This window comes from Gastrolobium bilobum, unplaced genomic scaffold, assembly GCF_033153095.1.
Source record: "Gastrolobium bilobum isolate Gb01-03AN ecotype WA unplaced genomic scaffold, APGP_CSIRO_Gbil_v1 utg2368, whole genome shotgun sequence".
NCBI lineage: Eukaryota > Viridiplantae > Streptophyta > Magnoliopsida > Fabales > Fabaceae > Gastrolobium > Gastrolobium bilobum.
The window spans coordinates 256,523-270,678 of NW_026898232.1; the positions used below are offsets into that span (position 1 = coordinate 256,523).

Sequence of the window (14,156 nt, forward strand, 5' to 3'; positions counted from 1 at the left end):
TTTTAATAAATTTTAATAAATTAAAAAATTGATATTATATTTAAAATGAGTACCAATATGAAAATAAATATTAAAATTATTTACTGAAATAATATTTAGCACCATGAATAAATAATACAATATATTTTCTGAAAATATATTATTAAAAAAATAATAATATTTTTTGATAATAAAGAAAAAATTAATTAATAAATTATCATTTTATATAATAAAACTTGATATTTTTGAATTTATAATTATTGTAAAAAATTAATGGAAAATAATTATTATTATTTATTATTATTATTTAACTCAATAATTAATAATTAATTTTTAATGTCATAATAGAAAGACTAAGCATGAGATCGAAATCATCTCTTAGAAGAGTAGAATATGTCAAATACAACCCCGCCAAAGGAAGGTGTATAAATTTTCTTCATTCCATGATGTCAAGCATAACAACAGGTCTAGTTTTGGTGATGAGACCAAGTGATAATAAAACTACAAAATAATGCAGAAAAGACTCGATTACAATACCAACACACACATCAAAGATGAAAGATACATCTTAAGTATTTCAAAGCCATATATTCATGCAACAAAGCGTGAAGTTTGGCACAGTTAAGTGACCTCGGTTACTAAATACTTTATTTGAAAGGTGAAGCACACAAAAAAACATAGACTAGTACTTTACTATTATGCCTCCAATCTACTCCATGCCTATATTCTTTCTTCTCTCTGCAATGAAATCATAGACTTTTTCCTGTTCAGGAAGAGACTTGGAAACACTCTCTTTCTGCAGGCACCTCTTGGCCCAAGTAACAAACTTGGGGCACTCCTTCTCTGTGTTAATGTTGCCAAAGATTTCATAGCCTTTGAACCAAGTGTAGAATGGAACAACTGCTACATCTACAAAACCAAACTTGTCTCCTCCAAAATAAGCCTTGTCTCCAAGCTGTTCCTCCAACAATTTAAGGGCATCCATGAAGTCCTTCTTGGCAGTTTCTTGTTCTTCTCCTTTTGTTGTCCATAGCTTCCTTCCAATTACGTATATCTATTTGACATTTGAGAATAAACACACTCAATTAGAACATAAAATGCAAGAATGAGAAAGGGGAAGGATCACTAACAACCAATGCTTACTAATATCTATCACAGCAATACTAAAAGAGCTGTTAAAAGATAATCCAAATGGTTTTTGTTGTTTGACATAAGAGGCACTTACTGTCTAATGAGTCTCTAATAAACAGGATCTTTTGCTACATATATATAAAGGAGGCAGAGGAATATTAAAAAAACAAAAGAACAAAACTTTCAAACAGGAAAAGTAGTTCGACTAATAGAAATGACCAAAGATTGGTTGTGGAGAATCTTGAAAGGAAAATGGTCAAATAAAAGTAGTTATTCCTATTTCCTCATGTGTTCCATTTTCCACTATATGAATCTCACATTTCCCGATGACATCTAAAGGGTCAGAAATAACATTAGACAGCAACATGGTAATAACCCAATTACATTATTGTATACTAAAAGAATATCAATAAAAGCAAAGACAAAGAAATTACAAGCAACAATCACAAAAATCAACACAAAAGGGTACCTTCTTGTCAACAAAATCAGCCCAGAATCTAGCCTGTGCTCTCTGGTAAGGGTCAGAAGGCAACAAAGGAGATCTATCATTCCAGACCTCATCAATGTACTGAACAGCAATGAGAGATTCACAAATGGGCTTGCCATTGTGAATGAGAACCGGGATTTTCTTGTGAACCGGGTTCATTTGGAGGAGCAGAGGACTCTTGTTCCCCAACAAGTCCTCTTCTTTGTACTCATACTTGATACCCTTTTCAGCAAGTGCAATTCTAATCCTCATCCCAAAAGGACTTGGCCAGAAATCTAGCAAAACCACCTCATCCGCCATTCCTATAGTTGAAAGATAGTACAGAAGTATGAAGAAATCACCAGAGCTAGAAGAAATGGTTTGCAGTGAGAAGAAAAGGTATAGGCCTGTTTATTTATAGTGGCTTTAGAATGAATAGTTTTATGGACTTCAATATGAAATTGTAACCGAGTCATTGCAAAATAAGCGCAAGCGTACATCTTTTACAATAAAAAAATACAATTACATTACTCTTATCTTTATAATTATTTTCTTTCATATTCCTATTTTTTCTCTATTTAATAATAAAGCACCTACTTTCACATCAAAAATATGCTCGTCTACCAGGATGTCGAGGTGGCATATTCTCGCGTCGAAACGTAATGAATATTAGAGTTTGTCATGGCTTAAGTCAGCCAAGCATTGTTTTCTCTTTTTTCTTTTTGCCCAACGACAACACTCCTTTTTGGATTCTAATCTATTATTTAATTGCATGTAGAAATGTGATGTAAGCAATTACATCATGGTACCAACTTCACCTTAATCCTTTATCAAATTGAAAACTCATAATCCTTAATTGAAATAATTCGGTCAGTTGAAAACATCATACTTCAATTAGTTAAACTTTTTTTTGAGTTTTCCACAGTATTAATTATTTCAGGACATAGAAATTATCAAAATAGATTTTGCTTTTACCAACAAAATATTTTTCATATACACAAATAATTTCAATTAGTCCGGCACAACCGATATAAATTCAAAAATATTATAAAAAGATTCATTTGATAATTCAAAATATTTTCGTAATAATCATATTATTTTATGAATAACTATAATATTCAAGTAATTATAGACTGTCATTCACGAAACATAAATCATATTGAATATTTTCTGCAAAATTTAAAAAAGTTTATAAAATATCATTACTGACAATAAATTTGAAGCTTTTTAATTTGTAGGAATTCTTAAAAATCATGTCACATAAGTGATAAGTTTTTTTTTTGTTTAAAAAAAATAATAAAAGAAATTAATTCAAAAGAGCACATCCAGTATTACACAAGGGAACAAAATCTAATTACTAGAGGCTCATGGAACAAACAAAAATCTTCCTAATTTGCTTGCTCTGCGAATTTTTTTTTTACCAACCAGTTGGCATAACAATTTGCTTCACTGTACATGTGATTGAATTTCACTTGCCAGAGTTGAGATTAGGGTTGTCTAAAACCGAGCTAACCAAAAAAAAAAAAAAGAATAAAAAATACATTCGCCGAGTAAAAGGAGAGAGAGGGATTCGAACGGTGAACGGCGGCCGTAACTATAACGGTCCTAAGGTAGCGAAATTCCTTGTCGGGTAAGTTCCGACCCGCACGAAAGGCGTAACGATCTGGGCACTGTCTCGGAGAGAGGCTCGGTGAAATAGACATGTCTGTGAAGATTTATTTGTATATGTATATTATATTTTTTTCTTTTTAATTGAATTTTTCTATTTCAAAAGATATCTTGAATTGAATGATTTGAAGTGAACAAGAGCTCGACAAGAAGTACTTGGGACTACGATCATTGGAGGAACAATACCTAAACCTGCGGATGCTCCCGAATCATTTCGATTGCTCGTTCGAGAACTACTAGAATATCAAATAGATAATAAATATAGGATATTCTATATTTGATTTGTTTTTTTATTCGTATTAATTCTAAATATGAAATGAGGTATGAATCATAGTTCTAATATTTTTATTTTAAAAGAAATTTTATATATTCCGTGCTCCAGATACTAGAAAAAATATCTGGCACCATGCCAAATGTGCCCGAAAAAGAAGAGCAGAGCAAACGAAGCATGTCCAAAAGTAAACCAACCCCTTGGACTGCTACGAAAAACACCATCCGATTTCAAAGTAGCACGATCTAATTCAAAAATTTCACCTAATTGAGCGCGTCTAGCATATTTTAACTGAGCTATATCCCCCCGAGTCAAGTGGAGCATGCATGAAGGAGTCAAGTCAGTCTTCTATTCTTTTCCTTGGCGCAGCTGGGCCATCCGATAGATGGGTTAATATATGTTCTAAAGTTGAAAATATCATATAAAAATGGATATATAAAAATATATAAAAAGTCTGAATACTAGAAATAGAAAGAATATAAATAAGGAATTGAATTCAGTATAAATAAGGACTAGAAAATTGGTTCATTTGCTCTGCTCTTGATCTGACTTTGACTTCACCCATAAATATCTATTTTTTTTGAACTGGTTTAAATACTGACTCACTTTTATTTGGGTCAGTTTTAGACCTCACTTATTTTAATAATGACTTATTGACCCAAAACGTGACCCATATCCATTATGTTAAAAAAAAAATTCCCAATTTCATTAAAAGAAAAGTTTTAACGTAAAACAATTACGTCAAAATTTTTTACGAAAAAGTATTTTCATTAAAATTTCTGGCAAAAATTTTTGACGAAAAATATTTTCATCAAAATTTGTGACTAAAAACATTTCTGTAAAAAAGTTTGACGGAAAAATTTTTTTGTCAAATTTTTTTACGGAATCTAAATTTCGTCAAAATATTTCACAAAAAAACATATTCATCAAAATTTTTGACGAAACACATTTCCATAGAAATTTTTTGACGGAAATTTTTTTTATCAAAATTCTTACAGAATTCAAATTTAGGCGAAAGTTTTCGAGGGAAACATTTTCGTTAAACTTTTTGACAAAAAAAAAATTCATTGCAATTTTTAGCGAAACACATTTCCATCGAAAATTTTCGATTATATATTTTTGTCAAGTTCTTTGATAAAAAAAATTTCCATCAAAATTTTCAACAGAACGCATTTCTGTCAAAAAATTTCGATAGATTTTTTGACAAAAAAATTTTCGATAAAAATTTTGACGGAAAAATTATTCTGTCAAAAATTCTTTAGACAATCTAAATTTCGTCGAAAGTTTCAAATGAAATATTTCCCTCAAAACAATTTCCGTCGAAATTTTCGTCAGAACACATTCCCCTCGAAATTTTGAACGAAAAACATTCTGTTAAAATTTTTGACTGAATTCTTTTTTCGTTTCAAACATTTGATGGAGGAAATCATTTTCTTCAAAACTTTTGACGAAAACTAAATTTCGATAGAAAATTTATTTTTGTAAAAATTTTCATTAGAGAAAAAATTCTGACGCTTTTCGCCAAAATGTATTCCGACGAAAAAATAATTTTGTGATGAATTTTTTGTTGTTTGCAACATAGAAATTTCGACGAAATTTTGTGACGAAACCAAGTCAAAAACGGGTCAGGTCAGATTTGACCCACTTCAAAAATCAAGTCAGGTCAGATCCGACTCGATTCTGAACTAATTCAAAAAAATCCAAACCAAGGACTTGGATCAAATTAAAGCGGGAGTTGGTTCAAAATACCTAACCTACAAAAACCAAGTTGGATCGAGTCGGAACAAAAATCTGACTCGATCTGAACCACGCACAGCCCTAGTTGAGATGTCCATGTCCATATTCTTGTCACAATGTGTGACTCACGGGCTGCATGATTAGCCTTAGTGAGCGGAGTGATTACATTAATCGAATCACTTTCTACAACAACCTTCTTTTAGCCTTCATTCCGGGCCACCGCTAAACCTTTCAAAATGACCCAAAATATTGCAAGGAGAGCCAAGCAAAACCCTATACGGTAGGGAAAGCCCATCAACCATTGGCCTGTCTAATCTCTGAATATGCCCCCACAAGCAAATTTAACTGGATTTCCTCAACAAGCCCCATCTGTATTGGTTTTATTCAGCCTTCTTGAGGAGGGAACCAACTGATAACCGCTACTGTATGAGATTAGTTGGTGTTGCTTTGATGACCATTTAAATATACAAAGCGAATTTCCTATGCATGGAGTAGTCACGTAGCGTGTTTACGTACCCATGGATTTGGTTGTTTTGCCAAAGCCAAATCTGCCAACACGTAACTAAGAAGATTGTTCTCCATGGGATGCCATCCGTAGTTTGTGCTGTAACACAAACTAATCTGCCGTGGTCAAGTAGCCTATGTGTGTGTGGTTGGTCCATTTATCATGACAAAAGCTAATCTGGGTGCCATCACATATTTCCGAGATTAAGCGATTTTCAAGATTTCTCTTAACTATATTGGCGAAGGAATTCTTAGTCACCCTAACGTTTTTCAATCAAACGCCAAGGTAACGACCCATCTTGAATCCACTACGTACCATTAGTATAGACTATATTGTTAGCCAAGACTATATGAACTGTATTTTTTTTAATATATTTTATTTCTTAAAAAATATATACAAGATTATTTGAAAATGATTTTATATAAAAAAATATTTCTGTCTTTTATATTTTACTTTCCTCCTCACATTAATTACTATAAGAGTGTGCATGACAATCTTCCAAGAATCAGTTTTTTTATTTCAATTTTTGTTCCTCGGAACAGAAATGGATAGAAACAGTGTTTGACAAAATCGATTTATCTTGTTATTACCGAGAATGAATCGGTTCAATTTCTGTGGTAGGAAACAGAAAAAAGAATCAAAAATTTATTTTTTTGTTCCCGAGTACAAAATAGGAAACACTTGTCTCTCTCAATTACTTTTGACCACTACTATCATCATCACCACCACTACCATGATGCCACCGCCATCATAACCACCGCCTCCATATCACCGCCACCACTACCATCAGTGCCATCATCACCACCACTGTCACCAACTACTACCACCTTCACCGCAGTCACTGCCATCACCATTCACCACCACCACCGCCATCACTGTGCCACCACCACCATTACCACCACAATTGTCACAGCCATTGTCGCCATCGTCATCACCGCTATGCCACCACCATCACCACCATTACCACCACCATTGTCGTCACCGCCACCACCATCCCCACGATGCCACTGCCACCTTCATCACCACTACCAACACCGTCACCAACCACCACCTCCATCGTCGCAGGCACTGCTGTCACCACCATCACCATTGCCGCCACAACCACCACCACCATGCCACAACCACTACCACCACACGATATGAAAAGGAAAGTGGTGATCCAATTTTTTTTTATGCTTAATAGGAATGATTTTTTATTCTATTATTTGTTGTGTTATATTAAACACAATTTTCATTCTCGGAATAAAATAGAACATGTTATCAAACTCATTTTTTTTCTCATAAACTGTTCAAAGGCACAGAAATAGAAAATAATTATTTCTTTTCAGAAATAGTGTCAAGGAACGAAATGGTTGTCATGCACACACTAAACGAATGATTATCTGATTCGGTGCCACTCTACTAAAAGCCCGAACTTGAACTTCAACATTAATAACACATATAACATGAATATGCATTGCTCCTTTGTAGAATGTCGATAATTGACTAATGAACTTTCTGTTACTCAATCAATTATTTATTCCTTTGACTATGATAATTTTTCTAATGGATTACATGCACGTGCCAATATCTTTAATATCCAAGTACCGAAACATATCAATGGGACATATCCTATAAATTCCATGTTATTTATGTCATAAATACCGATAATCAAATAATTCACTCTCAAAATATCAAGTTATTGGTCGTTAAAGGATCGAACCTCACCCGTTGGTAAACCAAAGAATGAGAATTATCCTATTACTTATTTATAATAAACTCAGGATTAAGAGCAATTACTTAACTATAGTTAACTGAAGATTTGATAGCTTATGACAGAAAAATAACCTTAATCAAATCTCTCCTTGATCCTTTCAATGTGAATGTTAATTCACACAAATATTTTATAATGATTCAGACAAAACTATTTCATAAAATATTGCAGCCTTAATAAAGCGCCCAACTTTATTTAACAGTTGTGAACCAATTCATCAGTCGTGAGAACCTATGATCATGTCCTCTATGAACGTATCCAAATGATCATATACTCCACAATTGATCCGGACCTTAATGTTTATAAATTGTGTGCACTAAACAATAAATAATACATCATTTGTAAAATTCAGAAAAATGATTACATTGTTTTATGGTCTTACTCCAAGAGCACAATGAGCACAATATCTCTCACTCACTTAATGCAAGTCTGAGATCCTCCTAAGACCCAAAGAAGTAACATGCCTCTCAATTTAGTAACTGGGTCTATAAGATCCATCTCTTGTGCTATCTTAATTTATTAAAAAACTCATAACTCGAGGTCGATTTTCTTGAGTCAATATCCACTTAAAAAACTAAATATGTGAAAACTCAGCTTTTCAAGACTCCTACTAGAATATACCAACATATAATCTCTTATTCTTTAAAGGTACTTGAGTACATGCTTAACAATAATCTAGTGTTCCTCTAGGAATAGAATGGTACCGTCTCACTACTCCCACTGTTTGGTAGATGTCTGATTTAACGCACCACATGGTATACACAAGACTACCTATTGACAAAGCATAAGGTATCCTACTCATGCATTCTTCCTTCTTAGGAGTCTTTAGAGGTTACTCCTTAGGAATATGACTTCCACATTTGAAAGACATTATTCCCCTTTTAGAATCCCTATGTTGAATTTTGGTAAGAGTTTTGTCAATCTAAGTTGCCTAAAAAGATGCCAAGAACTTATTCTTCCGGATTTATAAGAGTTTTGTACTAAGAATATAATTGACTTTTTCAAGACTTTCATATCAAAACGCTTACTCTGCCAACTCTTTATGCTTGATATTACCTCCACGTTGTTTCCAATAAGGAACATATCATCTACATAGAGTACCAGAAAAGATTCTGTCTCCCCTTGGATCCCTTACATACAAATACACACCATTTATCACGGTTTTCTCAAAATCAAAATTTTGATAACCTGATCAAAACTGATGTTCTAAGACATGGATGCTTGCTTAAGTCCATGAAATAGAAATTCACAACTTGCATAGTGTGTGTTCCTGTCCATTTGCTATAAACCCTTTTGGTTGTTGCATGTAGATATCCTGACATTCGACTCCTAAAATAAAGTCTCATAATTGAGACTGGTAGTAGAGCCAAAAGAATCTGAATAAACTCAAGCATGGTGTCTGGCAAAATTGCCTCCAAGTTAGCTTTGAAGGTTTTCACCTTTCTGTGTATCATCTCTTTGCCTTGTAGGTCCATATACACCTAGCGGGTCTTATTGTAAGAACCTGCACCGTTAATTAAGGTATTTAATTAATAAATTACGAGAAAATAGGAAATAATTCCATAATTGACTCTAATAATTATTATGAGGCTTTAATAATTATAGTTAGTGAGTAATAATGCTGAAAGTCGCTTTTCGGAAGAAAAGTGCAGATACTGGTTCTGCTAGTCGATATAAATGCGTGCCGAAAAAGTATCCCGGAAAATTAATGTAAGAGCGTGATAATTACCAGAATAATATGTAGGACTTGTAAAACGAGTTTCAAGTCCAGATAATGAGAACTGGTGCTGGAAACCGGTACTGGCTTGGAAAAGCGCGTATCGGAAAAGTGCTCAGAAAATTATAAGAAAAATATGATAAATCTTAGAAAATTATGTAGTTTCATAATCCAAAGTTTGGGATTAAAATGCTAAGCGTAGCAATTAAAGTTAATATTGTGTGTTTTATGGCTAAGTGGCTATATATATGCATTTTAGCACATAACCCTAGGCATACCAGAATTCCTACGTGAGGCACTTGGTGGGCTGAGGGTGGTTTACTGTTCCATTGCCTCCTTTCACCATTTTTGAACTCAAGTTGTCACCTTTACTTGATTTCTTCCCTCTTTGAGCTTGTTTACACTTAAGAACATGCATGGTGAGGAAGTGTGAGGGTGTATTCTGAGTTTCCATCCTCTGTGTGTGGGTGAGAGTGCTGGTTTTGGGTGGTATGGTTGCTGAAAGCCATAGTTATGGAATTTTCGAGGTCCAAGTGGTGACCTTTGGTGAGAAGAACCAACCCTTGTGAAGCCATTTTCGTGCATCTTTCTTGAGTCAGACTTGAGGGGCTGTGTTGAGCTCCAAGAGAATCTCCTTCTCTGTTTTAAGCCTTTGGTATGTATACCAACCTTTGATCTTGAGTTTAATGCTTAAAAATGAAAGCTTGATGCATGTTAAGGTCAAAAGATGATAACTTGTTGTGGGGTAATGTTGAACACACCTAGAAATGCATGTTTAGGTGTTTAAAATAGGTAAAAATCCAACCTTGGAAGGATATCTTCACGAAAATGCAGAAACTGCATTCTGTCGTGAAATATCCGGATATCGGCCCGTGGAATATCCGGATATGGGATATCCGGATATGGGATATCCGGATATGGGGTTTTGGGATATCTGGATAATAGATATCCGGATATGGGATTCTGGATATCCGGATATTGCATATCCGGATATGTCCATTGAGATATCCGGATATTGCATATCCGGATATGGTCCCGAGGAATATCCGGATATTCTGGGATTTCGTAGAACAGTAGCTGTGCTGTGTGTACAGTAGGCTATTGGGGGTTTGTGGACCCTAGATTGATGAAGTTGAACTTCTGTATTTAATGGACTAAGCCAGAATCATGGGATTAAGGGCTTGTGACTTTGTTAGAAGCTTTAAGACTTGAAAACGTAATGAAAAGGCGTTGTCTTAATATTGTATGCTTGTGGTGCATGTTGTTGATGTATTGTTGGTCCATAACAGATTGTGAATCTGCTGTGTTTGGACTTTGAGCTGTGGACTCTTGGCTTTTGGAGTTAGCTTGCAAGGTAAGCTTTCGTGTCCTCGTTTTAGCCATGTTGTGGTTCCACCATGTCCCATGGGGGTATGGTTTATGCATGCTGTGTACATGCTTTTGGATATTTGATATGTTGATTGAACTTTACATGTAATGGCTTTTAATATGCATGTGTTGTTTCATCTTGACGGGAAGCCTGAGTATGTAGCGCCATACAAGACGGTGTACCGGGGTGAATGCAAGTGGTACTTTCACGGTGTGTAGGTGATAGACGTATACCTGCACTGTCTCTGGCCAGTAGATTAGTATTGACACACATGACATGATTATCTGCTGCATTGCATTGTTTTAGAAATGATAAATGATAAACTGCTTTTGAACTTATATTGCACATGTAAGTGAGCTTGGGGTGGAAGATCCTTGAGGACTCACTGACTTACTGAGATTTCTAGATTAGAGATCTTACCCCACGTTTGGGGAATGCTTATTTCAGGATCAGGTAGTATGGGTACTGATGCCTCAGGCGGCAGGAGGCCGGAGCTTAGCTGATTATGTTTTACTGCTTTATGTTAGCATGACTGGATTTGGATGCTGTTTATGTTTTCCGCTATTTATGATATGTTGTTGTTGAGACTGATGTTGGGCATGTTGCCTTATTCGAGTGAGCATGGGGATTGTCCATGACACTTTATGTTAGTGCTTTTGATTTGGAGTTGTATAAACTAATAGATGGTCCGGTCTACATTGTTGTAGTTCCGTGACTAGAGCCACACTTTTATTATCTATGTTTTGAGATATTTCAGTTAGCTGTTTATTTGCAACTACATACATGTGATGTTTTATTAATTGATTATTAAGCAAGCTGGTAATGTTAATGGCATTATAATTGAAAAGAAAAAGTAATTCCGCATTTTTAATTAAGCGCAGCTTAATACGATATTATGATAACATTGCCGGATATATACGGGGTGTTACATTTATGGTATCAGAGCAATGGTTCGAGGGAAAAGCCTGTATGTATTGCAATTGCTAGGTTGCTTGGTTGTGTCTGTCTTTGTGTTTACTCCGTCGAATTTTATTATGATGCTGTATATGTGATCACATTGCGTGGGCCTGATCAACTCATAATTTGTGTAACTTGTGCAGAGTCATGGTAAGGTCCGGGAGAACACGAGAGACTTCTGAGGATTAATCCGATCCTATCCTGACTGCATTGGCTGAGATGCAGGCGGCTAGGTTAGCCGATCAGGAGGCCGCTAGAGTGGCCAACGCGGCAATGATGGAAGCTGTTCGCGAGGCGAACCGGATAGCCGCAGCTGAGGTTCGTGAAGCGAACCAGAGGACCACTGAGGAAGTCCTCGAGGCGAACAGGATGGCGAACATGACGATGATGAGAGTCATGTTGGAGGAGATGAGGGTTGGTCCTGTTGTAGGCTATGCTCCACCACCACCGCCACCGCCTCCACCTAGTGTTCAGGAGGAGAGCCATAGTCACATCGGCAGTGCTACTCATGCCGCTGAGACGGGGGAGCCCCTTGTGGGGATTGCTGAGGATCGTGATGTGATCGATCGCCGGCTGAATGCTTTCAGGAAGCATAAGCCACCTGTGTTTGAGGGGTCTTTGGATCCTATTGCTGCTGCGAGATGGCTAGAGTCGCTGGACAAGATTTTTCGGGTCATGCAGTGTACAGACCACAGAAGTTGATGTTCTCGACTTACATGCTGGAGGGCGATGCCCATGAGTGGTGGACGCACACCTCTCGTGCTTTTGAGAGGCAGGGCCGTGTCATGACGTGGCCATTCTTTGAGGAGTGCTTTCTGGGCCGATACTTTCCCTATGATGCGCAGGAGAGGAAGCAGGGAGAGTTTGATCGTTTGGTACAGGGCTCGATGTCTGTTGATGAGTACCTGGCTAAGTTTAATGAGCTAGTGAAGTTTGCACACTTCCGGATGGTTCCTCCTACTCCTTTGTTTCTGGCAGCTAAGTTCCGCAGGGGACTTAGTGAGGTGATTGCTGAACATCTTGCTGGTGCTGCTTCGAGGGACTTTGGTACACTGGTTCAGCAGTGTAAGGACATCGAGGATGTTTGCGTGGCAAGCAAGGCCAAGAGGGCCAAGGTTGAGGAGAGCAAGGGAACAGGTGGTTCCACTCCTGCTCCTACTTCTTGGAAGGACAGTAGGTTTGCTGATAAGGGCAAGGGAAAGCAGTTAGTGACTAGGCAGGCGCCTGGTCAGTTCAAGAGAGCTGTTTCACATCAGGGGAGTTCTGCTAGGCTTCCTACCACTCCGAGATGTTCGGGATGTGGGAAGGAGCATGTGGGACGCTGTGCTACGGGGCAGTTGTTGTGCTTCAAGTATGGCAAGGAGGGCTATTTCTCTAGAGATTGTCCGTCGTCGACGGCGAGAGCTGCAGCTGTTCAGGCAGTTCCTTTGCAGATGGTTCCGATGGCATCTTCTTCGGCACCTGCAGTGCCACATTCTGTTGGGAGAGTGTATACACTAGATAGGCAGCAGTCGGACCGCGTTCCGAACCTTGTCAGAGGTACTGTGTCTATTGGGGATTCTTTTGTGGATGCTATCTTTGATTCCGGGGCTACTCATTCGTTTGTTGCTACCCCGATTGCTTTGGGGCTTGAGTTGCCCAGTGCTGTGCTTTCTCCACTGTTGCGGGTGACTACCGCCACCGGAGAGATTTGTGATTCTACCACTGTACATCGCGATGTAGCGTTTCAGTGGGATGGCCGTGAGTTCTCGGTAGATCTGATAGGGTTGCCGATGGCCAACCTTGAGATTATTCTGGGCATGGATTGGTTGTCTAGAAACTGTGCATTGATTGATTGTTGTGCAAAGCGCGTGGTGATGTCTCCGTGTGATTCCACAGCTAGTTCCTCGCCATACATTTCACTGCTGCAGGCCAGGAGAGCGCTGCGAGCAGGGGCATTGGGATATGTCATGTTGGGTGGTTTGGTGAGTGGGACACAGGAGGATATCACTGGCATTCCTGTGGTGGGGGAGTTTCTTGAGGTGTTTCCTGAGGAGATTCCTGAGTTTCCGCCACAGCGGGAGATAGAGTTCTCCATTGACTTGTTGCCCGGTGTGGGGCCGATTTCTTTAGCTCCTTATCGGATGTCGCCACCGGAGTTGGCTGAGCTGAAGAAGCATATTGAGGATCTTTCGGCGAAAGATTTCATTAGATCGAGTGTGTCTCCTTGGGGAGCACCGGTCATCTTCGTGAAGAAGAAGGACGGGGCAATGCGATTGTGCACCGACTACAGGCAGTTGAACAAGTATCCTCTTCCTCGGATTGATGATCTGTTGGATCAGCTCAGGGGTGCTTGTGTGTATTCCAATATTAATCTCCGGTCCGGATACCATCAGATTCGGGTGAAGCCGGAGGATGTCCCGAAGACCGCGTTTCGTTCGAGATACGGTCATTTTGAGTATTTGGTGATTCCGTTTGGACTCACAAATGCGCCGGCAGTGTTCATGGATTACATGAACAGGATTTTCCAGCCGTATCTGGATCAGTTTGTGATTGTCTTCATTGATGATATTCTGATCTACTCCAAGACTGAGGAGGAGCATGTGGAGCATCTGAGGATAGTT

The 14,156-nt window shown here is 37.7% G+C and overlaps 1 protein-coding gene across 3 annotated transcripts; it reads right to left on the bottom strand.

Annotated features, from left to right (window-relative positions):
* Positions 1–394: 394 nt before the first annotated feature.
* On the bottom strand, positions 395–1,952 carry LOC133314079 (probable glutathione S-transferase). Of its 3 annotated transcripts, XM_061515520.1 has the most exons (3): positions 1,719–1,952; positions 1,580–1,637; positions 395–1,033 (listed from the first exon to the last, which is right to left on the bottom strand). In XM_061515520.1, exons 1-3 carry the CDS (start codon positions 1,895–1,897, stop codon positions 689–691), a joined length of 582 nt encoding a protein of 193 aa, XP_061371504.1. In that variant the 5' UTR covers positions 1,898–1,952; the 3' UTR covers positions 395–688. The 3 variants fall into 3 exon arrangements, with proteins under 3 accessions (XP_061371504.1, XP_061371502.1, XP_061371503.1); XM_061515518.1 differs by having other exon boundaries at positions 1,580–1,952; XM_061515519.1 differs by having other exon boundaries at positions 395–1,016; positions 1,545–1,952.
* Between the last annotated feature and the right edge of the window lie 12,204 nt (positions 1,953–14,156).